Source organism: Mya arenaria, chromosome 10 (genome assembly GCF_026914265.1).
Source record: "Mya arenaria isolate MELC-2E11 chromosome 10, ASM2691426v1".
Classification (NCBI taxonomy): domain Eukaryota; kingdom Metazoa; phylum Mollusca; class Bivalvia; order Myida; family Myidae; genus Mya; species Mya arenaria.
The window spans coordinates 14,232,038-14,257,290 of NC_069131.1; the positions used below are offsets into that span (position 1 = coordinate 14,232,038).

Genomic DNA, 25,253 nt, shown 5'->3' on the forward strand with positions numbered 1-25,253 from the left:
CACCCCAAGAGCGTTATTGCCCGATTAATGATTTAACCCCAAGAGCGTTACAGTCCGATTAATGATTTTACCCCAAGAGCGTTACAGTCCGATTAATGATTTTACCCCAAGAGCGTTACAGTCCGATTAATGATTTTACCCCAAGAGCGTTTAATCTCTTTGCATTGTGGTTAAAACGACACATCATTGTAAAAAGCCAATTTCAAAACAATGTTTATTAAATCATTACTAGGCTTAATTATAAAATTCCTTACATTGACTAAAAGACCTATATAGGAATTTATGATATTCCATGGACAAAATTATGGAGTTGAATTTTATAAATCAGTGTAATATTAAGAATTATGAACATTCCTATCATTGTTTGTAAAACTTGTCTTTTAGGAATTGTTAATCCTTTTTTGCGTTCATAATTCTCATTTTTTATAATAAAAAAAAAACACAGAACAAACTATGATAAACTATGTTCTACAGTTTTCATATTTTTAGTTATCCAATGATTATGAAATATTTATTGTTGAATGAAAAATGCCCTTTTTGGTAAATGTATCTAAAAATGTAGCTAAAGCAAGTTTCGAATATCCACCTAATCAATTATCCTTTTCTTCATGAAATGTACATATTGATGTTCTTCTGCACAACATTTTTTTGTATTATAAATTTGAATAAAAAACAACATTGACTAAAATACCTATATAGGAATTTACGATATTCCATGGACAAAATTATTATTAAGAACTATGAACCTACGAGATCATCTTTGGGACGAGATAGGCATTATAACATGTTATAGATACATCCCCTTTGCATGTAGTTGATAATTATCCCAGTGGTAGTACAATTGAGGATACGTTATATATCCTTATGATGTAATTATTTTCATCAATCTTACCTCTATCACGCAACAACTCGCACCTTGTCGATGGTGATTTATTTTTCCATGTAATGTTACACACTCTGAAATAGAACAGTGTTGGAAATGTCTCAGCTCTTCTGAAAAAAGTTAAAAAATAACCCAAACAGCATGACTTTTAAAATTGTTAAGTTTGGAACTGTAATGGGTTTAGTGTTGCAAAGCCGGAAGACCCATACTTTGTTGTTGATTTCTTGTAAAGCATGATTAAATAGTTTTAACTGAATCTTGAACTGATAAATCTAGCATTATTGATATTTCAGGAAGCACTGTTATAATTATTATAGAAAGTATAGGCATAGGCAGGCAAATCGAAATAGCGTAGGTATTGTCATTTATGTTTGCAATAGTATTAAGGAATGTATTTCGATTGTTAAAAATTCACAAATATTTGGTAATATTTCGAAAATCATTTTCTTGATAATGATACTGGTATATATCTTGCAGCAGTGTATATGTGGAGTGATTCGTCACCTATTGTTGGATATTTAAACACAGAACCTATATGTTTAAAGGTCTAGTTTAAGGAATGTTTGGCATGGCAATACCCTGCTGTGCATCTCCTGTTAATTACACTGAAATCACAGTAGGGGCCAATTTCCTGTTTATTTGTTTAATGGCTCAGGGCCATTTAGGGTCCATTTCAATAATACAACTTTCAAAACTACACAGCAGGATATTCAGATTGGAGATCTGATGCGACAATAAGGCAGTTAGATAAAGATCAATACACAGAGGTTGTGTACAATAAACTGTTGTTTGTTGTTGTTTTGTTGTTGTTGTTTTTTTTGTTTGTTTTTTTGTTGTTGTTTTTTTTTTTATGGGGGGGGGGGGTCACTTATGAGAGATCTGATAAGTGGGGTCGAGGCAAGAAGATTAAGATTAATAAACACTGGTTGTGTAATATACACAGTTTTTTTTGTTGTTGTTTTTTTGTGTTTTTGTGTGTGTTTTTGTTTTGTTTTGTTTTTTTGGGGGTGGGGGGACTTATAGAAGGCCTTTAAGGGGTACAACTTTCAAGTCTCAGACAACAAACAGCAATTGGCACCCTGATACGCGTGAATTACAGTTAATAAGACCCGCAGTAATGACGGTCGTGTGCCTTAGCACACTCTGATCTGTGACATTAAGAAACGGTGACATGGACAAATGAAATACTTTTAGGGCGTAACTTTGTGAAAAGCAACGATCTGAAAGGCTAGAAGTGCACAAGGGGGCGTGGAAAATGTGACAGGGCGTGTAAAAAGGGGCAACGGGGCGGGGTAAAAAAAGGGGCAGGGCGGGCCGCCCTTCCAATTAAAACACTAGAGTGCGGATCCATGGTCTAGTGGTATCACACTTGATTATCAATCCAGGGGTCGCAGGTTCGTTTCCCCGTCTTCTGGGAGGGACGTTCAATGGGGGTCCCGTGTGACAGTGCTATTCACTGGTGCACGTTAAAGAACCAGGGTAGCTCCAACCAGTGTTACATTCTGTCCGTGCACTATGCTCCAAAAACCTAACAATCATAACGTAGCACTCGCCGACTGGGCAAGGCCCGAGTGCGAGTATAAATTAGCTTACACACCCACCAAAAGCAAAGTCAAACATTGTGAAAATATGTCCAATTTTATTGAAATAGCAGTCGGCTTGAAGCAGGCGGATGTGTGTTCTCTGATTATTTTTATTCCCTATTCGTAAAAGATATGGAACACTTCATATTGAAACACTTCCTACAAGTGGAATTTTAATCAAAGCTTCTGCATATGTATGCTGATGATATGGCTTTGATAGCTGAATCTCCTGATGATCTACAGGAAAGCATGAATGTGCTTAAAAACTATTGCGATAAATGGGGATTACAAGTCAATACCGACAAAACAATGGTCATCGTTTTTAAAAAGAGAGGTCTTTTGAGACAAGGTGCAACAATGGACATATGACAATGTAAACTTCGATACAGTTATGAGTAAATGAATTTAATTATCTAGGAATGATGTTAAGCTCTGGTGGATCGTTCGCTTGTCAACTTTTTTATGCATTTGTTAGCTCAATATTGAATTATTCATGTGAGGTATGGGGTTATGTGAAATCTCAAGAATTAGAGAGGCTGCATTAAAGATTTTGTAAACGACTGCTAAACATTAAACTTTCTACAAGTAACTGTAGCGTTTACGGAGAACTGGGTCGATACCATTGCATATAAATCAATATGTACGGCTAATTAAATACTGGCTTAAGTTCGTCAATACAGATAATTGTATTATTAAATCTTTGTACGATCTATCATATATCGACTTTGTTAATGGAAAACTTAACTGGTGTAGCAATATTAAGGATATTCTCGACAAATTTGGTTTCACATTTGTATGGAATAATCCAGACCAAGTGTTAATATTAGGCAGTTTATACCAATCTTAAAACAGACAATTATAGACAATTTCATGTAAGAAAGGCGAGAGAGTCTTCAAATAATGGTGTGTTGACAGTGTACACACATTTAAAACATAACCTTGAATATGAACAATATCTGGACATTTTTACAAACAAATCACTGCGTAGCTGTTTAAAGGCCTAGTTTAAGCCTTCTATAATTGACCCTCCCCAAAACGGTGTATACCGGGTAGTACACAACTTCTGTGTAGTGATCTTTATCTTAATTGCCATATGCTGCTTATCAGAGTGTCCAGCTGTGGCGTTATAGAGGTTTTATTATAGAAATTGACAATACATATTGTCTTTGAGTTGTTGTTCAAATGATTATAAAATTATTATCAAGATGGACCCTAAATGGCCAATAAACAAATACACAGGACATTGGCCCCTACTGTGACACCAGTGCAATTAGCATGAGATGCACAGCAGGGGATTATCATTCCTTAAACTAGGCCTTTAAACCATCGCACAAGCTATTGTGGCATTTGACCAGTAGAGCAAAAACAGCAATGTATAATTTGTTAACTTTCATTATTGATTTTTTCAGAATAAAGATAATGTATAACAAGAGCTGTCACATGGACAGCACGCTCGACTATTCCGCCGCTTTTCAGTGTAAGGATTGAAAAGTTTTGGCGAAACATGCATGGATCACTGTTAGATAAGATTTCAATGCAATACATGATGTGCGGAGATATTAACATAAATGTGGTTACATGCAAAATTTTAACCAGAATTTCTAAGTCTATTAATAAAGGGCCATTATTTGCAAAATACAGTTTACTAACTTGGTTATTCAACTGGTAGGGTGGTTGAATACCATTGTATAAAGTCTCAATGCAATACATGAAGTAGTTGCTGAGATATAATCCTAAGATGGTTAAATGGTTGGGAGCCTGTGTGTAAAGTTTCAATGCAATACGTGATGTTTTCGCTGAGGTACTGACTTAAAAGTGGTAACATGCAAAACCTTAACCAGAAATTCTATGTTGAATAAAAAGGGGCCATCATTAAAATTAAATGCAAACTAGAGATATATAACTTGGTTATATAAGTAAATTGGATGGTTGAGTAGCATTGTATAAAGTCTCAATGCAATACACCAAGTAGTTGCTGAGATATTAACCTATGTGAGCTTACACGCAAAACCTTAACCAGAATTTCCAAGTCAAAAAATAAAGGCCCATAATTTGCATAATATTCAAAAAATTGTTATCTAACTTCATGACTTTAGTAGGTGAGATAGGTGGGGATACATATCTAAAGTTTCAATGCAATACATGATATATTTGCTGAGATATTGACTTAAAATGTGGTTACATGCAAAACCTTAACCAGAATTTCTAAGTCCAATAATAAAGGGCAATTATTTTGCATTAAATGCAAAATAAAGTGATCTAACTTGGTTAATTAAGTAGGTTGGATGGTTAAGTACCATTGTATAAAGTCTCAATGCAATACCTGAAGTAGTTGCTGAGATATTAATATATGGGTGCTTACACGCAAAACCTTAACCAGATTTTCTAAGTCAAATAATAAAGGGCAATTATTTGCATTAAATGCAAACTAGAGTTACATAACTTGGTTAATTAAGTAGGTTGGATGGTTGAGTACCATTGTATAAAGTCTCAATGCAATACCTCAAGTAGTTGTTGAGATATTAACCTATGTGTGCTTGCACGCAAAACCTTAACCAAGGTGTGACGCCGATGCCAGGGTGTAAAAAGTCAGCTAAAAAAGCATTGTTGTGAATTGATTAGCGTGATCTATTGGTTAATGTGTAAGCTCTAGAATAATAGTGCAGGTACCAGCCTGTGATGCATGGTGTTCTGGTCTAATAAGCCACATTGGAGCTTGAATAGTTTTTAGGCTGCGGCCTACATACTTTAGTACCGTGAAAAGAAAGCAGGTATCGTCAGATCTACTTTTTGACATGACATGTTAAAATAATTAATGCGCCGGGGTTACAAAATGGGACGTATGGTGTTATGCGGTTTAAGATAGTGCAAATTAACAGATCACTTTATTTAAATACCTTCTTTAGATTGCAACGTAAATGTGAATTTGAAAGCAAGCCGAAAAATCTTAAATAACTGTTGGCCAGGAACTGAGGGTAATAAATAATTAACCTTCAGATAATTATGCAGACCCTGTCTTACTTTGTCTTTATCTACAACAAATAGTCAAAACGTCCTTAATCATTATCGGGTTTCATTTAATTAACTTTACACAAACAATAAACTTGCGAGATGAAAGCAATGTTGCATATATCCTAGTTCATACGTATAGGTTTTATCAGTTACTGTCACAAAACTAGCTTATTGTATTTAAAAATCATCAATTAACATGACCTATTCTAAAGTTATGACAAGCACTTATCGGTAATATTTTTGGATTCGATTTTCAACCGAATGGTAACAGTAGTAAAATAATGCTTGTCGCGCCTACAGGCTTTCAGCGCGTTAATTACACTTGTGTAAACCATTTTCTTTTGCTATGTTTGCTTTGACTTCTTGATTTGCGATTGAAAGATAATCGATATTCATGTTTTACCCAAGGGGTCCAAGATAAGTTTGATAATATATTTAAGACTATGCCCACAAACACTTGCATCAAGTTATAACAGGATTTGATCCTATATAATTAAGTAGGTTTCTGCACAAGGCATAAACATACCGTTTTAATGTAAAAGTGGCTTAACTCTTGATATACTATGGCGATTTGTCCTACGATCATTTTTTACAGAGACATAATGCCAACAAACAGTGTCAACAAATTACATCATGATCGGATTAAAAATAATAAAGTTATTATTCGCACAAGTTATAACCATACTATCTTTAAGGTAAAAGTAACTCTGGAGTTACTGTGGCGATTCACCCCGTGACCGAACATAGCCGGATAGTCAAGTTATAGTCGATGCACAAGGTTTTACTGACGCGGTGACGGACACCCAGGCCTAGACACCGTTACAGACGCCAAAAGTAATAACTTTGTGTCTCCTTTTCAGTCGACAAAACAAAGCAGAATCCTGTATTGAGATGGCCATATATGTATAGTCTTGAGTACTGGAGACGTATTCACTAACGACAGAAAGTCAAAAAAAATCGAGAAGTATCTGTAATTTAGTTTTTAAACAATTGTATGCGGAAAATGTGTGAACAATTGTTTAACATAGTATTTGCAACATTTAACTGATGATGAAGAATTGATGTTTTGAGTCTTGGGTCTCAAGAAGTTAGTAAATACGGGCCCTGGGTCCATATTAACGTCCTAGTTTGAGACTCGGACTCAAAAAAAGCGATTTTTTAAATTTGATAAATTATCTTGAATGTTGTTATTTTTACCGAAAATGTTGACTAAAATGTTTACATTATTGTTAAACATGGGTTTTCAACACATATTGCCAGTTTTCCCATGTTTGCTCTTCAAATAACAATTGTGGAATAAAATGAAAATTTGCGATTTAAATTTTGAGTCCAAAAATCAGACTAAATACGTAAGTGAATACGGACCAAGGATTGTTTGATTACTTGAACAGATAACTTACCTGCAAGAATTTGCATCATAATTTGCTTCTTTGAACACATTCCGCAAACATTTCATGATCTTTTTGAATGACGTAAAGCATTTTCGTTCATCTTCAATGTGCCGATGGATCTCCGCGCATGATACATCATGTTCTGTGGAGTGAACTAGATCTCTTCCAAGAATAAGTTTGATGGCCTCCGTTTCGATAGTATGTAATTGTCTCTCTGAATAAAAATTGAACCATTTCATTTACTTGCAAATAAACTAAAATTCTTTATGACTAATATAACAAGAGATGTTTGTCAAACATTATGCCCCCCCCCCACCCCCGAGCGCCATGTTGTCAGGATTATTTGGACAATTGAATGAAATATGCATGGATCGATATGAATGCTGAATGCTGTCATTGACATTGCATGCCTTTGAGGCAGTTTTAAGATTATGACTATTCAAAATGTGAGGGCAGGAGGTACAGTTTTTAATAATGTTCAGTTGATGACTGATATTTGCATATAAAAGTGTATCCTCTTAGCAGCAGGGAATAAGTAAGTATGACGAAATTTTAATGATGAATATGAGTAATGACAATGGCCTTTACCTCTAAGACCTCAAAATCCATAGGGGTCACATTCAACCTAAATGTCAAATTTGAGGGTCATGGGTGCAGGCATTGTCATCACACAGATAAGCTCTTTGTGTTCAAGGTCACTGCGACCTTGACCTTTGACTCGATGACCCCTAAGTCAAAAGGGATCATTAACAGGTCAGGCCCAACCTCCAAGTAAAGTTTGAGTGCCTTGGATGCAGGCATTGTCAAGTTATCACTCGAACAACATTTTCGCAATCAATGTCACTTTCACCTTAACCTGATAACTCCTAATATCAATAGAGGTCATCTACTGGTCAGGCCCAGCCTACATGTCAAGTTTGTTGACCATAGGTCCAGAAGTTGTCAAGTTTGCCCTTGTGACCTTGTCCTTTAACCCAATTACAACCTTTTATTATTCAAGATGACTGTGACCTTTGACCCAGCGACCCCTAAAATAAAGTAAATTCAAAAGGGGTCATCTACTGGTCAGGCCAAGCCTCCATCTTAAGTTCGTTGATCACAGGCCCTACCTTCAAGTCAAGTCTGATCACCATAGGTCCATGAATTGTCCAGTTTGCCTTCAAGGACAATGTGAACTTGACCTTTGACCCAATGACCCCTAAAATTGATACGGGTCATCTACTAGTCAGGCCAAACCTCCAAGTCAAGTTTGAGGGCAATGGGTGCAGGCATTGTCGAGTTACCACTCAGACAACCTTTTATCATTCAAGCTCACTGTGACCTTGACCTTTGGCCCGATGACCCCCAAAATCGATAGGGGTCATCTATTGGTCAGGCCCAACCTCCAAGTCTAGTTTGAGGGCAATGGGTGCAGGCATAGTCGAGTTATCACTCGGACAACCTTTCATCATTCAAGGTCATTGTGACCTGGACCTTTGACCCAATGACCCCTACAATTAATAGAGGTCGTCTACTGGTCAGGCCCAGCCTCCATGTCAAGGTTGTTGACCAAAGGTCTAGGCATTGTTCAGTTATCGCTCAGACAAGCTTTAAAATCTTTTTTTCCATTAAAGGTCACCGTGACCTTGACCTTTGACCCAATGACCCCTAAAAACAATAGAGGTAATCTTCTGGTCAGGCCCAACCAACATTTCAAGTTTGATGACAATAGGTCAAGGGATTGTTGAGTTATCACTTGGACAAGCTTTGGTCTTACCGACGGACGGACCGACCGACCAACATGTGCAAAGCAATATACCCCTCTTCTTCGAAGGGGGTCATAATAAAATGCACCTGATTGTTGTATATAAGCATAAGAATATGTTTTTCAGGTCTTAGTCACATTACCTTATGAAAACGTTTTTCTTTTGATATATATATCTTCAAAAATAAAAACCTTTTTTTTTAATTTGACTGTATAAAGCAGGGGAAAATCGGTGTACATAATCTGTAAGTAAAGACGTATTTACCTAGTTGTGGATTTTCAGAGAAATATTCGACTAATTTCCCAACCAGTGGATTCATTTTGCGTAGGCATTTGCAGAACTTTAACATCTGTTCTTTGTTTTCTCCCATCATAATCAAGGCCAGCACTGATGCCTGCTCTTCAAAATTGTCTTCCATTTCTATACGCAATCTGTCACGTTCATTGATAATTTCAAGTTTCTGAAGCTCTTGTGCAAGAACTGATACGTCAAGAAATCGCCCAATGTCGTTTACACTGAATGCTAAGCCAAACTTCATTCGTAAAATTTCATCTGTAAAAAGAAAACGAGAAAATGTATATTAGGCCAAATAAAAAAATAGGTCTGTTTCAGGTTACCCGACCGACCCTATTTTTTCCCGCCGACCCAAACCTATTTTACCCTGAAAAAAATGTGATTTGGGTACGAAAAGCATTTGTTACGAAATGTATGTACGTAAAGTTGACAATATAAGAGTTGGATTTCTGAATGTATTTACCGTACTTCAGCTTAGAGTTCGGACACCTTGAAATAATTATTTTTAGCTCTGCATATTCATAGAAAATAACCATTTTTACATTTTATCTACAAGTATGGTAAACCTGCCTTTTTTCATGTCTGCATTTTACCACTTATTAATTTATCCGTAGTTATCAATGGTTATTACGCCTATAAGTGTAACTCCTTCATCAAGTTAATTAAAATCCCATTCAACACCATTTTATACATGCATTGAAATGAATAAACACCTTTTATCGGCTTCAGATCAAACAGTCACATTGTGTAACGTCACATAACTCTCAGTTATACCCAAGAGGATTTCATGGAGAGCATGGATATTGCTATGCAGGATTAATGTGTCTGTGTGGTGTTTTTGATTATAACTTAAGTATTGCATTTCTAACTTTAATTCATCACATTAAATAGTTACCTGTGTCATTGAATGTGTTGACTTTTATTGTTCTATTGATGTTACCATGAGTATTACTGTACGATTATTGCTTCATAAAGTCTATTTTAAAAGTGTGGTACAAGTTTCAAAGTTTATTGGCGGATCGTTTTACAAACATGTCATGTCTGTGTTTTCTTAATCTCCTGACTGCCCTTGTTTTTTCTTTAATCCTCCATTAAATATAACAAACATCCTTTTCAAAAGGCAATAAATCGTTTAGAAGGTAGTAACTAACTAACTTATCACAGTGATGTATACGGTTAGGTAATCTAGCCAGGCATTGTAACGATAAAGATCAATTATTTTTGTCTGTGAGACTTAGTAACTGTAAGTTACAATCGAAGTCCTTTGGGTGTCCGAAAATTAGGTACCTAAAATTAATTATTTTTGAAAAATAATAATGGATGTTCGAATTTTTAGATTGTCCAAACTCAAAGGTGAATTACGGGTAGTTTGTGCTTGTGTGGCAGGTATATTTCAATTCTTGAACTATATTTTCTTGTCAGATACAAATGTGTCAGATACTGACTTTCGGATTGATATGTCAGACTTAAGTTTGCAATTTTGGCAATAAAACCTGCATGTTACTTGTTCTTCAAACCTGGACCCCCAGGTCCTCTTGACAGCATTGAGGTTTCCTTGGCTGATGGCTTATATGGTAAATTTGCTGTCCCACTCTTCATGTAATTATGTTACAGGGAGGTTAGCATTCTACAGAGGGTGATTGAAAGCAAAAGGGTGCATAAAGAAAAGTAAAACCGTTCCTGGAAAGTCTTAAATAATAGCAGAGTGGTGTACCATAACTTAGTTGAAATCCAACCATCATTGTCGAAGTATTTAACCAGACAAATAAAGAATGTTTCCTTTGAAGCATGGAACATGTTTAAAAACTACCAATAAACCTGAAAATTGATGACTTTTATTTTTGTTACTTTCTGAGTCAACAGTTACTGAAATCAATATATAAAAAAAAAATATTAAAAAAAAAATATTCCGACCTACCTACCCTATTTTTTTTTGGCAGTGTTACCTGAAACGCACCTATTTTTTTTATTTGGCCTTATAAGTGCCCGTATTTTAAAACCGATTACCTACTTAATAACAAAAATCTTACAACACCTTTTATCCTTACAAAGGATTTGATTAATAACAATATGCGGTTTGTTTGTTTTAAATTCTAGCCAAACACGCAATTGTGTATCTTTATTTCTGCCAGCTGAACATACCGTCGTCGTTGTGTTCTGATTTGAGGAGGTCAAACCACTTCTCCTCCATGATCAATTTCATTTTGCTTGAATGGCACACCCTTGACACAAAATGACGATTCTCCAATGCTTGAATTGTAGACGCTACTTTTTCTTTAAATGTATCACCCGTATTACTACATAGCCGTTCAATCCATCTCCTCGATTCATCGAACAATGTTGAATCTGGCAACTCACAACTAGGAATATGGACAAGTTCATTTCGTTTTGATCTCATTTTCTCTACACTTTGTTGATCGTTTGCCGGAATGGTAAACATGTTCAAAATAATGAATGTTAAAAGGGTAAAATCCATCTCATTCAATGTAAGGCTTGGAGAATTTAGTTGTGCAACCTGGTGCATATGCAAGACCCGTCTTCTTTGCCGATCTGTAATGATACGCTGAGAGTTCGGAAGTGACATGTATTCAACGAGACTGTGTCCTGAAGCCTTAAGCTCATTATTCAAAACCTCACGCAATACCTCGTTTCCTATGTCTACATTTAGCTGAAAGGCCTTATAGTACCTATTCGAGCCACTCGCATCGCTTAACATATCCCCAGACATGTTTTGGTCATTGTCTACATGTCATTTGGTACACTCATTCTTTACATCAGAAGTCTAAGACACTGCATAATAATGTTTCTTTTACTCCATCTCTGGGATCCATATTCAGATAAACAAACAGTATTTTGCTGCATAGCCCAAGCCCCGAGGTTGGAAAGTAGATGTTAATCGACCGCCACCTGGAAATAAAATTTAAAGGTATAGATCTATGTTTTAGAGCTAGAAATCTGGTTAAACAAACTGACAAATTAAAACAAGAGCTGTCACAGTATGTGATGAATGCCCCCGAATGTGACATTGACCTATGAACAAGGTCAGTACATGAAAAGTTGACCTTGCCTTTATGTGTCAAATACATATGGCAAGTTATTTTAAATTGCCTCTGAACATAAAAAATACCACCCATATTTCATTCCAGCATTCCATTGTGAATAAACACTAAGTGTATCTTTCACCTTAGAGGAAGGGACATGGGTCTTGCACGCGACACGTTGTCTTGGTATGTTGAACACATGTGGCAAGTCATTTTAAAATCTGTCCATACAAGGGAAAGTTACAGCCCGGACACGACAACCTATACTCTATATCCTTTTACGCAGCATTCCATTGTGAATTAACACTGTGACAAGTGTCTTTCACGCGCAACGTCGTCTTGGTATGTCGAACACATCTGGCAAGTTATTTTAAAATCTGCCCATACAAGAGAAAGTTACAGCCTGGACACTACAACCTATACTCTGTGTCCTTATATGCAGCATTCCATTGTGAATACCACTAAGTGTGACCTTGACCTTAGAGGTAGGGACACGGGTATTGTACGCAACACGTCATCTTGGTATGTCGAACACATGTGGCAAGTCATTTTAAAATATGTCCTTACAAGAGAGTTTCAGCCCAGACACGACAACCTATACTCTATTTTGTTATATGCAGCATCAAATTGTGTCTAGACACCTTAAAGTGTGACCATGACCTTAGAGGTAGGGACATGGGTCTTGCACGCAACACGTCGTCTTGGTATGTCGAACACATGTGGCAAGCCATTTTAAAATCTGTCCATACAAGAGAAAGTAACAGCCCGGACACGACAACCGATGTCCTTATATATGCAGCATTCCATTGTGAATAATACTAAGTGTGACCTTGACCTTAGAGGTAGGGACAAGGGTCTTGCATGCAACCAGTCGTTTTGATATGTCGAACACATGTAGCAAGTTATTTTAAAATATGTCTATACAAGAGAAAGTTTCAGCCTGGACACGACAACCTATACTCTATTTTCTTATATATATATATATATATATATATATATATATATATATATATATATATATATATATATATATATATATATATATATATATATATATATATATATATATATATATATGCAGCATTCAATTGTGAATAGACACCTAAGTGTGACCTTGACCTTAAAGGTAGGGACACGGGTCTTGCAAGCAACACGTTGTCTTGGTATGTCAAACACATCTGGCAAGTTATTTCAAAATACAAGAGAAAGTTACAGCCCAGACAAGACAACCTATACTCTGTGTCCTTATATGCAGCATTCCATTGTGAATACACACTAAGTGTGACCTTGAACTTAGAGGTAAGGACAGGGGTATTGTACGTGACACGTCATCTTGGTATGTCGAACACATGTGGCGAGTTATTCAAAAATATGTCCATACAAGAGAAAGTTACAGCCCGGACATGACAACCTTGTGTCCTTATATGCAGCATTCCAGTGTGCCCGGACACGAGTTATTGAGACTGTGCAATTTTAATATGCCCACCTTCGGGGCATTCTAAATTTTATCTATGAAAATCACTTTGATTTTTTATTCTGACATGAAATGTATTATTTATCGTCAGTTAAACTGTCAAAATTGCAGTGAAATTGTTGCACGAATCTGTTTATTAACAAAAACTTAAAATAGCTGCAGAGGAAATAAAATATGTACCCCATTTAATAAAAAGTATTATGATAATACTTAGGGGACAGCAATATGACACATTCCCCCTTTTTTTCCAGAGTTGGGAGAAATGCGAGGGAGAGAACATACTGAAGTCACACCGAACAGGATGTGTCCATAAGATTTGCCCCTCCATGGCTAGGATTGATGACAAGGTCATAACCGACATCAAAACCTTTGCTGAGTAAGAAATTTTGTCATTTAAGAATTTATGACTTTAAGCTTAAATAATTCATTTTTTTTAACAACTCATAATGAGATACACATGTTTGAACTTATTCAACCTACCACAGTCGCAATAATTATATTTTATTTCTTAAAATCACTTGGACCACGTTCATTGGCATGATTTCACTTGAGGGAAACTAATAAATACTTTTAGGACAATCACATGTAAGGCTAGTTGACCACAAACCAAACTCACATGCACTCAGTCTAGTATTTGAGTCCTGCTCATCTAGGTGAATAGCAATGTGCTAACCACTGCACCAAATATACAACAATAACACATAATATAGGAATACATAATTACGCATGATGCCATAAACTTACCAATATGTGAATGACAACATTACTTCATACATTAAAGAATAGCACATACGTGATAAATTACAAAATAAAACATGATAGAAAAAAAATGAAAGCTTCACAGTTAGATCATTTCCATGTCTAAAATATTTCTTGTGCATGTCATGTAATCTTTTCCATAAAAAAAGATCTTACAATATTAAAAAACCTCAACAAAATGTGTAAAAACAACATCATTAACATTCATTTAACTTCTCAGGTTCTTCAAGAACACGTCCATGGACAGTTTCTGGGATGAGCACTTCTCCACGTTGAAAGAAGAGGGTTTGTAGCTTTTTGTATTTCCTTCTGGTTTCCATAATAATTACATGAATTTTATAAAAACACACAATCTTAATCAAAAGCCTTGTGGTGACTTTTTAAGCAAGAAACATTGTTTTATTCAGCTTTTTATTTGATTTTACGTCTTAAAAATGATGATGTAGTCAGAGATCGAATTTAACTTTGAAGAGCACTAGCAAACTTTTGCGAGTTTTTTTTTTGAGGCAACTCGCATAAGAAGGAAAACCTCGCATTTTTATTATTTGCTTTATTCCCATATAATATTGTCTAATTAAAGTATATATCTACACCTAAGACATATTATGAATATTAAAAAGTATTAATCTTGAGTGACTCGACTACCAGAACTTGTTGATGGCTTATTCTTTTTTGGGGGGGTACGGATGACTCATCGGATGCTGGCCGCTTTTTGATAACAAAGCTGTCCATTAACATTGTTCACTTTGAAAGTTGGGCAGATATTATAATTTAAGGTTGATGGGGTTTACATATAATGCACAAAAGCGTTAAATTTAGCCAATGACTGTGCTAGGCGATTACGTCATTTGTATTCACTTTGTATTTGGCACGCCTCGGAGCATCCCGGAAAGATTTGAGATTGTACTCGGCCTTTTCCATACTTGTTCTTTTTTTGAAAACATAGAGCGTGACTCCATAAAGCCTACTCTATACTGGTAGTGTAAACATGCCATTTACAGACTGATCACACTTGACTACATGTTCATGTTTATTCTACTTTTGTTTTAACATTGTGTTGTCTATCAACAAGAGGCCCAAAAGGGCCTATGCTCTACTGGCATGGCTTTTGTGGTCATATCAATCAAGAGCATGTATGTATGGGTAAAAGGCAACAGACATATAGTTTATGTTTTGTGTTTGGGTTACCTGAAAACGTAGCACGTTCAACATCTGAGCCCAGAAAGTATTGTAAGCAGATTAGTTGCATGAACTATTTTAATATGTGCCAAGTAAAAGTCATCTGACAAAAAAAAAAATGCTTTCAAAACTGTACTCATAGTAAAATTTTCCTGTAGTTTTAAAAGTTAAAAAAAAGTTGGTCAAAAGGTCAAAGTCAAGGGCATCCTAGGACAACATTGATCAATTTGAACAAACATTCACAATCAATTGTGCTGAGATGGATGCACGAACACACAAAAAGATTTTCAAAACCTTTCCAGATTTATGTTTACCAAACCTGTGAACCCTGGGTGTGGCCAGTAATGACACCAGGTGCATAACTTAAACATTCACAACCAATTTTGTTAAGATGAATGCGCAAACTACAGAACTTAAAGCTAAAAAATGGCCTTTGGGCTTTCAACAAGAACAAGGCAGAGTAATTCACAAAATCAACTGCAGAAGCAAAAAGCAAATTTTCTCTCAAAATCCTAGACTTGCAAATTGTCTCCCTTAACTCTAGACTTGAATTAACATATACATGTAAACTTGGCTAAAAATAGAATTTGCTCATGCAGACCTGGCTAAAAATAGAAAGCATTTCTTTAAAACTTTCATGGTCCATAATCTAGGCATTCATGGGCGGATCTTGCTGGTTTTCGAAAGGAACCAAGCTTTAATGGATATCTAGATACTGTACAAGTTTCATCGAGATACAATCAAAACTGAAGACTGTATCGTGTTCACAAGCAATTGTTTACAGACGCACGGACGCATGGATGCACATACTACGTACACATTACCATCGCATAAGCTCTTCTGGCCTTTGGCCAGTAGAGCTAAAAACCAATCGCAGAATTTTGCGAGCTTGAATAAAAGTCATTCGCAATTTGCAGATATTTGACTACTAAAGACAAAGAACAACTTATTGTTCCAACAGAAATTTCAAGGATTCAGCAGTGAAATATACTTTCAGTTTCAGGGCTTCTTCACCTTCTTTGCTAGGGGCCTAAATTCGGCTACTTCACAGTTGGGAAAAATGGCATATCTTCCCAATTTCCAAATATTTTTTTCACAATTTCTAGAATTTTTTTCCTAAAGGAAGATCTTGCTTCAAAAATTTGCAATAAAAATTAATCTGTTTGAGCAAATTATTCTTTATATCTTTTAAGTTGACATAAGAAGAATGCTGTTTAATTTTAAACATTATTTGAGAACCAATTAGTCCATAAAATTAAATTGTTATCAATTTCCCATTTTGAGGCGTTGACGCATTTATATTTCCCAATTTGCAGAATTTCACACGTTTAAATTTCCCAAATTGAAAAGGCCAGGCCTCTTCACAATTTTTGATGAAAAAGCCCTGAGTTTTGTAATTGTCAAATGTTATTGACTTTCTGTTCAGATAAACAGGATTGTTTTACATGTCATACACATGCATTATTCACTTCAAAAAAAATGTTATTTAGATAATGCACAAATGCTACTGCATTAACAAAAAATAAAGAGACTGTCATTAAATGTGTTACAATTCATGCAACCTGTCATTTATGGGGGGGGAACAAGGCAGTTCTGTTTACCATGAGCTAATACATTAGAAAGAAAAGCTAATATATTGCATGCTGGACCAATATGTATGTTCCTGAATGAGCGAATATGGAAATTTCACTTATGGAGGGCTGGTCCATACATGCATGGATAAAAGTTGGGTTTATCCAGCTGTCAGTTCTGAAATGTATAATGATCAACAAAAAAGGCACAATTCAGTGACAAAGGTGAAATTGTCCTTGTACTGGTAATAATAAATGTATAATATTTATGCTTATATGTGCATTGTTTTATTTCAAAACCTTTGTGAGAAATAGAAACAGTATTATTTCTTTCATGCATAGTCTGATACATATTCAGTTTGTATGCATTATTTTTATCATATTTGAAAAATTTGCCATTGTCCTATAAGACACATGCTATTTTTGTGTTAATATCACTATCAACTAAAAACATCCATTTTCAACTCTTCTTTACCATGTAAATGGAGAAGTTAACATTATAACTCCATTGACCAGTTTTTTATGCAATTTGTCCAATTTCATACATTTAAGTATTATTAAACAGCTAAAAACAAGGCATGTTATGTTATAAATGCATTTCATCTAGTAAACAATGTTATTTTTTTGTATAACAGTTCAATAATTATGTTCTATTTATGTTTGTAACTTTCATACGAAATGATAATGATTATTAAAGTACTACAAAAATTGTTATTTCATGTCACTTCTTCATGATGAATTTTCCATATAATCACGAAACTTATTCTTCCCTTCAAGTTGTCATTCCAGCATGGTGACTTTGCCCCCTCCCCCTAAATGATTAGAACTGCAGTGTACAAGAACAATAACTCTATTTCAGCGAATTGCAAGAGTTATTCCCTTTGTTCCTTTTCCTGTCTGTAGCATAACAAGAAAACTACTTTTTGGAATTTCATTAAACATCATTCAATGGTAAAGCACAACAAGAGGAAGTGCAGTGCACAATGACTATAGCTGTATTTCAGCTAATTACAGAATTATTGCCCTTTGCCTCTTTTTCTTGACCAGAGCATTACTTTCAAAATACTCATGGTATTGAAATAAAACTTGGTATATGGATAGGTGGCAATGACAAAAAGTACAGTGCACAAGCACCCTAATTCTGTCGTGTTCATTAATGTACCACACCCCTAATGAAATGTTCAACTTGAAACTCTTCAATTTCAATGCTTTAGCCTATGTTGTTAAGCAGAATACTACAAATATTTTGAGAATTTCAAGGATGCAGTTCGATGCATTGTAATATGCTTGTTGGCCTTGCCATTCCTTGTTTTTCAACATATAACAAATGCATAAACTATTAAACGGCGCCCTTTGATGCTTTGCATCAATGGTCTTTTTTGTCTGGACAATTGAATGAAATATGCATGGACTGATATGACAGCTGATTTGTCAATGACATTTGATGCCTTTGAGGCAGTTTTAAGATTATGACCATTCAAAGTGTGAGGATAGAAGGTACAGTTTTTAATCATGTTCAGATGATGACTGATATTTGTAGGTAAAAAATTTGTCCTCTTAGCAGCAGGGAATATAAGTAAATATGACAAAATTTTAATGATGGACCTTGACATTTGACCTGCTGACCCCCAAAATCAAAAGGGGTAAACAACAGGTCAGGCCCAACCTCCAAGTCAAGTTTCAGGGCCGTGGGTGCACGCATTGTCAAGTTATCACTCAAACAAAATTTTCGCATTTAAAGTCACTGTGACCATGACCTTTTACCCGATGACTACTAAAATCAATAGGGGTCATCTACTGGTCAGACCCAACTTCCATGTCAAGTTTGATGATCATAGGTCCAGGCATTGTCGAAATATCACTACGAGGTTTGTTTACTTTTTCGTGTTTAAGGTCACTGTGACCTTAAACTTTGGCCAGATGACCCCAAAAATCAATAGAGGTCATCTACTAGTCAGGGCTAACCTTCATGTCAAGTTTGATGACCATAGGTCAAGGAATTGTTAAGTTTGCTTTTAAAGTCACTGTCACCTTTGACCCGATGACCCCCCAAATAAATAGGGGTCATCTACTGATCAGGCCCAACCTCCAAGTCTAGTTTGAGGGCCATGGGTGCAGGCATTGTTGAGTTATCGCTCGGACAACCCTTTAGTATTCAAGGTCACTGTGACCTTGACATCTCACCTGATGAACCATCAAATCAATAGGGGTCATCTACTATTCAGGCCCAGCCTCCATGTCAAGTATGATGACCATAGATCTAGGCATTGTTGAGTTATCACTCGGACAAGCTTTAAAAACCCTTTTACCATTAAAGGTCACTGTGACCTTGACTTTTGACCCGATGACCCCTATAATCAATAGGGGTCATCTACCGATCATGCCCAACATTCATGTCAAGTTTGATGACAATAGGTCAAGGGATTGTTAAGTTATCACATGGACAAGCTTTGGTCTACCGACGGAACGACCAACCAACCTACCAACATGTGCAAAGCAATATACCCCTCTTCTTCGAAGGGGGGCACAATAAAGTAGATCAGTACAGAAAACATATAAAGTAGTTTATAGACTACAATAATGGCACATTTTGTTCATAAAATGTAATCTACAATATATTTGGCTTTTGTGCTTTTTACATTTCTGAACACTATAATTATTTTGGTTCGATGATTTAATTAAATATGTGTCATTTTTGCGGCGAACTTGGATGCCATCTTCGATTTTCGTGAATTGAGAGTAGTTACTAATGTACATTGTTTCCATTCCTTTAGTACAAACATTAATCTATCCTGAAACAGGATAACAGTTGTGCACCTTTTGTGTAAACATTCATGCATCAGTCTATTTGTCTATTAGCTGTAAAAGTTATTCGTAAAGCTCTTTAAAATTTAATCAAACCTTTTGTTGTTGTTCTTGTATTCAATCCTGATTACCTATTTTCACAACTGACATTAGCATTCATTATTTACTCTGATAAAAGTGTTATTTAATGATATTTGTAACCCTAGCGCGAATTCATGTTAATACCTGGCATGAGCAATTTCAAAAAAATGTGACGTTACAGTGCCGTATTAATGATAATAATAAAGCAGCCATGTTTACATGTTTTGCTAGTACTGCTAGCATACAAAACTAAACATTGCTAAAATTATCTGATATAATATATGTTTTCATAACAATTCGGGAAAAATGTATGAATATTGTTTCAAAGACAACATTCCAATATCACCATTGACAACATTGTCGTCTTTTTTCTACATAACTCCACTTCTACTTGAAAAATATACACGGCAAAAAGTCTTGCGACAGGGTATACAACCGAAAATATGTGTAGAATTTCCAGCTCGATATTTTTGTTGCACAATATTATATGAATATTATATGAAAGGGACAATTATCCTGTTACTTTTCAATGAAATTCCAAATTATTTAGATATTTAAGTATTGTACGTGACAATATATTTCATTACCATCTAAATGATTTGAAAGCAGCAATAGCACTATTCTACGAATAACTAGGCTCAATGCTTTGTATTAATGACACCACGTATGACATCAATGCCTGCCAACTTTAGTTAGTATTTTGAATGTTAAGACACATAGCATAACAAACAAACGGCAATTATTAATAAACTTACGGATATTCAACGACGGTTAAAAACTGACTTGAAATGCTGGTGAATTTATATTGGATTCTATATTAAACCACGTGACTTTCAGTCAATAATAAACAAACATCAGCTATCACCTTTGTTTTGTTTGATGATCCGCCCGTTTATCGTTGTGCATAATTAAAGTCATTAGCGGCACTGACTAACAGTTGTAGAATGAAAGGAGATCTGGAATCATACATATGCCCAAGTTGAGCGAAGCTCTCCACTTTTTAAAACCCACCAACTATGGCTCGATTGAGTAGTTTCAATCTGTTGGTTGCAACGCATTACCACTGAACAATCATGGCTTGAATCATATGTTCGTCACGTTTTATTTAAAGATGTACTCTTACTCCCAAATAAGATTTACCACAATTAAAACGATTGTTTTAATTGACCAAAAAAGGATCAACAAGAGATGTTTGTCCAACATTATGCCCCCCCCCCCCCCCCCCCCCCCTGAGCGCCATGTTGTCAGGATCACCGGATTGATGTCTGATCAGTCAGCTTGATTTCCAATTTATTGAAGAGACTATTTTATGTAGACCATCAAGACTTAAATAAAGGTTAAATATGAGTTTCTATTTCTCTCCTATAAACTTTGAACAACTAAACAGGTTAGATCTTCTTAAAGCTCAGTCCACAAATTTACCTTATAAATTATACGACACCATTCGTAAATATGAGTTTCTATTTCTCTCCTATAAACTTTGAACAACTAAACAGGTTAGATCTTCTTAAAGCTCAGTCCACAAATTTACCTTATAAATTATACGACACCATTAATTTAACTTTTATTCGAATCTTTTAAATGCTATCACAATAACATGAGTAAGTACGGTACCTGCCATCTTCAAGCATTTGTGCAGAAACTTAACCAGGTCATGCTATTTTCAGCAAACGATGACTCATGGATGTGTGAAGCAGTCATAGAGAACATATTACTCTGTAGAAATGTGTACTCTGTAATATTAAACTAAAAATGGAAACTAACTCTTTCGTCCCAAATATATATTTACTTATCTATCTTGTACATGGACTTATTTTTTCTGTCCCATAAACTGATTACAAAAGACGGTTAAATAATGTTTTTATTATTTTTATTTTCTTTTTACACTGTCTTAATTGCACTGTTTATATTGCAAATCAATATACTCAACAATATTCATTTTCATTTTTAAAAATTATTTGCTCTGAGGGAGGGGTCATTTTAAAAGATTGCAACTCTATATTACACCCCCTATAACATTAATTTCTGAAGTCATCTTCGTATTGATTATACATGTTAGGACACAGTTTAATTACTCGACATGCTGCAATACACGCTGAAAAAAATGCTGTTTCTACAAGAATATTAAGCTTGTTATGCGGATTGCAGGAAAACAAAAGCATGGTGATAAATAGGGCAATACTCAGAATGTATTTTAAGCAGATGATAAACATGTTTACTAATATAGTATGAGTTGTTGCTTTTGGCATTGGACTATTCAATTGGAAAAGTCAAAGTTTGCGATTTGTGAGCATTAGTGTTTCAATTATAATCTAATTGTGATCACAAGGTTTCATTAATGTTATGGCAAAACTAGTCAATGTATTGTGTTTACAGAAGAAGAATTTGCTACTGATAAATTCTACGAACATTGCAATTTTAAGTTCCGACAAGTGTGGCAACTCCTTCAGTATGTTAAAACCATAAAATATTGGTAGTTTCTCACCTTGAAAAAGTTTTATGTACTGCATATTTGTGTTTGAACTCGATGTTTTTCCATCGTGTTAGTTACGCTTCACGACCGTTCACACCAAACTACACACGTAATTGATATTTCACTTTTTGTTTTGAGCTGAGTTTAATTTTCTTTGCGTTCCTCAGGAAGGATAGCAGGGTCTGTCATGCACTAAATCCTGTATGCACGTGTAGTTTCATTTCTAAATGCAACATAAGACGATCTCTTTGAACAGCACGATGACAGTGGTTCATTTTTCAAAGCTGTTTTGTTTAAATCCTTCTATAGGTGACCCCTGGCCCCCAACCGTTTATTGATCACAACCTCTGTGTATTGATCTGAATGTAATTGTCTTATCAGATCTCCAATCTGAATATTCTGCTGTGCAGTTCTAGAGATTTAATTATAGAAATGGACACTAAATGGCCCTGAGCCAATAAACAGAAAATTGGCTCCTACTGTGTGACATCAGTGCAATTAGCAGGAGATGCACAGCAGGGGATTGTCATGCCAAACATTTCTTAAACTAGGCCTTTAAACATTTTTGCGAAGTTATTTCAAAATACCCTATATATGCATGGCTAAGTTAAAGCCTGGACACAAGAGCGCCAATGGTCAGAGTCACCTGCCCACCGAACAACATACCCAAATCTTATAACCTAGGTTTTCAACTGTTGTGAAAAACCTGGTTAAAAATTTTTATCTATTAAAAAAACTTTGGCATATCTCATGCTATATGGAAATTGCCTGATAAGGTGACTTGAAAAATAACTCGCAAAATAAATATTGGCATTTGCAATAAAATTTAAACTTCAGCTATCACTCTTGCAATGACTACACAAAATGGCATTGGTAGCCATTTAGGTAATTTTCAAAAAACCTACACCAAACTTTTAACGCTTTCTGCACCAAATATGTCACAGAAAATTCCAGCCAGCACCAGGTTTATTGCAGGCTTTCTCAGAATTTAAGCCTACCTATTTTAAACTGGCATATTTTCCTCATTTTTTTTTAGATATCTTGTTCAAATTTGGATTTTTTATAAGTAATAGAAAACATAAACATATATACAAAAGACACCTATTTATTTTGTTCTGCAAATACTGATTGGGGCCTTTTTTATTTGATTCTATGTTTTACAAACACAGCCGCTCAAAAATACTCATTTTTGAAATAAAAATAAAATTGTGATAAATTCACTACTGTCAAAACATAACGATATATCCATGAAGGGCACCTGCAAGGCTGCGGTTCACAGTTTTACGACACTCGGAACACTTCGGCCATGGCCAAGTTGTTATGATTGTATTTATGAGGTCTATCTCGAAGCTTTTTGGAGATGGCTGAGTTATTACGATTGGGTCCAGTTGTTACGCTTGGCATAATTGTTGTCTGTGCCAGTCAAGTTTCGTTTTATTGGAAAGGTAAATCCTGTGTTTGAATGTATTTTAAGCTTGTTTTGTGCAAAATATGTATGTACTTACATGGTAATATATGAATTTAAACTTTTAATATCTATTTCAAACTTTACTGTTTGAAATAGATATTAAAAGTTTAAATTCATATATTACCATGTAAGTACATACATATTTTGCACAAAAGATAAAAACAAAAGTCAACCGCATGACGTAATATAAATGAGCCGAAGGAAAATAATGAGCGGAAAGAAAATATAATGAGCAGAAAGATTATTTTCCGTACGCTCAGAGATGCGAAAAAAAAAATTTTCGTCCTGGAGGGCCTAAAAAAAAGTTGAGTCGCGGTAATTTCATGAGTCGGTCGCGTTACAGCAAACATTCAATTTTTTAAGGATGGCCTTGTTGAACAAACCCGTTTAGACGTTAGGGATTGGAAGAATCCCGTATAACAGGTCTATTATGCATCAGTCAGTTGTTACCACACCCTCCCCCCCCCCAAGTCCGGGGAACAGGGGGGACTTTGACTTTCGGTCCAGCCAAGCCCGGGCAAAATCCCCACCCTGCTGGGATGAACTGCTGGTGAAACCCCTGCCAAATGCCCCTGCACCCCAGGGACTCTAGGTTAGGCACATTCCCTGCTATATTTGGCGTGAAAACAAAACCAAGGCATTCACCACACTGCGGGGCCACCTGAAAGGTAAAAACACGACCATTTCCCCGGCTTTCCCCCGGTATACCCCTGAACTTGGGGGGGGGGGACGTGGTTACAATTGACTGTGCATTATTTTAAACTAGTCACGTGACTAGTCATTCTAAAATGCCGTCCAGGCTACCCATCATTTAAAAAAAAGCCTGGACGGCATTTAAGAATGACTAGTCGTGTGACCAAATACGTTCAGTATCAATGAAAATGCAATTAATCCTTTAATGACTAGTCACTACGCTAAGAATTCCAAATATAATTCGTCCCAAACCATTCCTAAATTACCTCTTTAATTTGGTAAAGATCGTCCGCTGGTGCAATCACTGCATCTTTTATTTTGACAAATAAAATACTGTTTTCTTGGAAGACAGCATCTTTCCGCTTTCATTTCTGCTGCTGCGTTCAGACTTTGGGCGATGCTAGAGGCCGGTAGCCGGTAGCCAGTATCGCCGGTATCGCCCTTCTGGTTGCTCGTTCATATGATTGCCGGTATCCTAATACAGTCAATATTTACAATACCTGTCAAACAACACTGAGCAACCTTAGGGCTTGTTCAGTAGCAACGCTAGACGCGATCACCCACCAATCCTGCAATAAACAAATTAAACCAAATAGATATATATATCTATATAATATTTCTGAAACGAAAATACAAAATTTTGGTTGGGAGATTTATCGTCTGCATATATCTCACTGTCAGATAAGCGGCAATGGCCTGCAATAATGCTTGATCGCTCGCCCTATATTGGATATCACCCCAACAGTAGTCCGAAAAAGAGTTTTACGGACATTACGGACCATGGACAGTACAGTACCGACC

At 35.8% G+C, this 25,253-nt stretch overlaps 1 protein-coding gene across 3 annotated transcripts in view; it reads right to left on the bottom strand.

Annotated features, from left to right (window-relative positions):
• The window catches only part of LOC128205884 (sterile alpha motif domain-containing protein 9-like), a 43,386-nt gene extending 18,540 nt beyond the window's left edge, over positions 1–24,846 (bottom strand). For 2 of the 3 annotated variants that reach the window (XM_052907926.1, XM_052907924.1), the window contains exons 1-5: positions 24,719–24,846; positions 11,051–11,815; positions 8,879–9,166; positions 6,879–7,083; positions 893–957 (exon numbers count right to left, since the gene is read on the bottom strand). In XM_052907926.1, coding sequence (XP_052763886.1) covers positions 893–957; positions 6,879–7,083; positions 8,879–9,166; positions 11,051–11,636 — 1,144 coding nt within the window. In that variant the 5' untranslated portion in view covers positions 11,637–11,815; positions 24,719–24,846. Of the gene's footprint in view, positions 1–892; positions 958–6,878; positions 7,084–8,878; positions 9,167–11,050; positions 11,816–19,833; positions 19,973–24,718 lie in introns of those variants that run through there. The other variant, XM_052907925.1, reaches the window with a different exon arrangement.
• Positions 24,847–25,253: the final 407 nt, after the last annotated feature.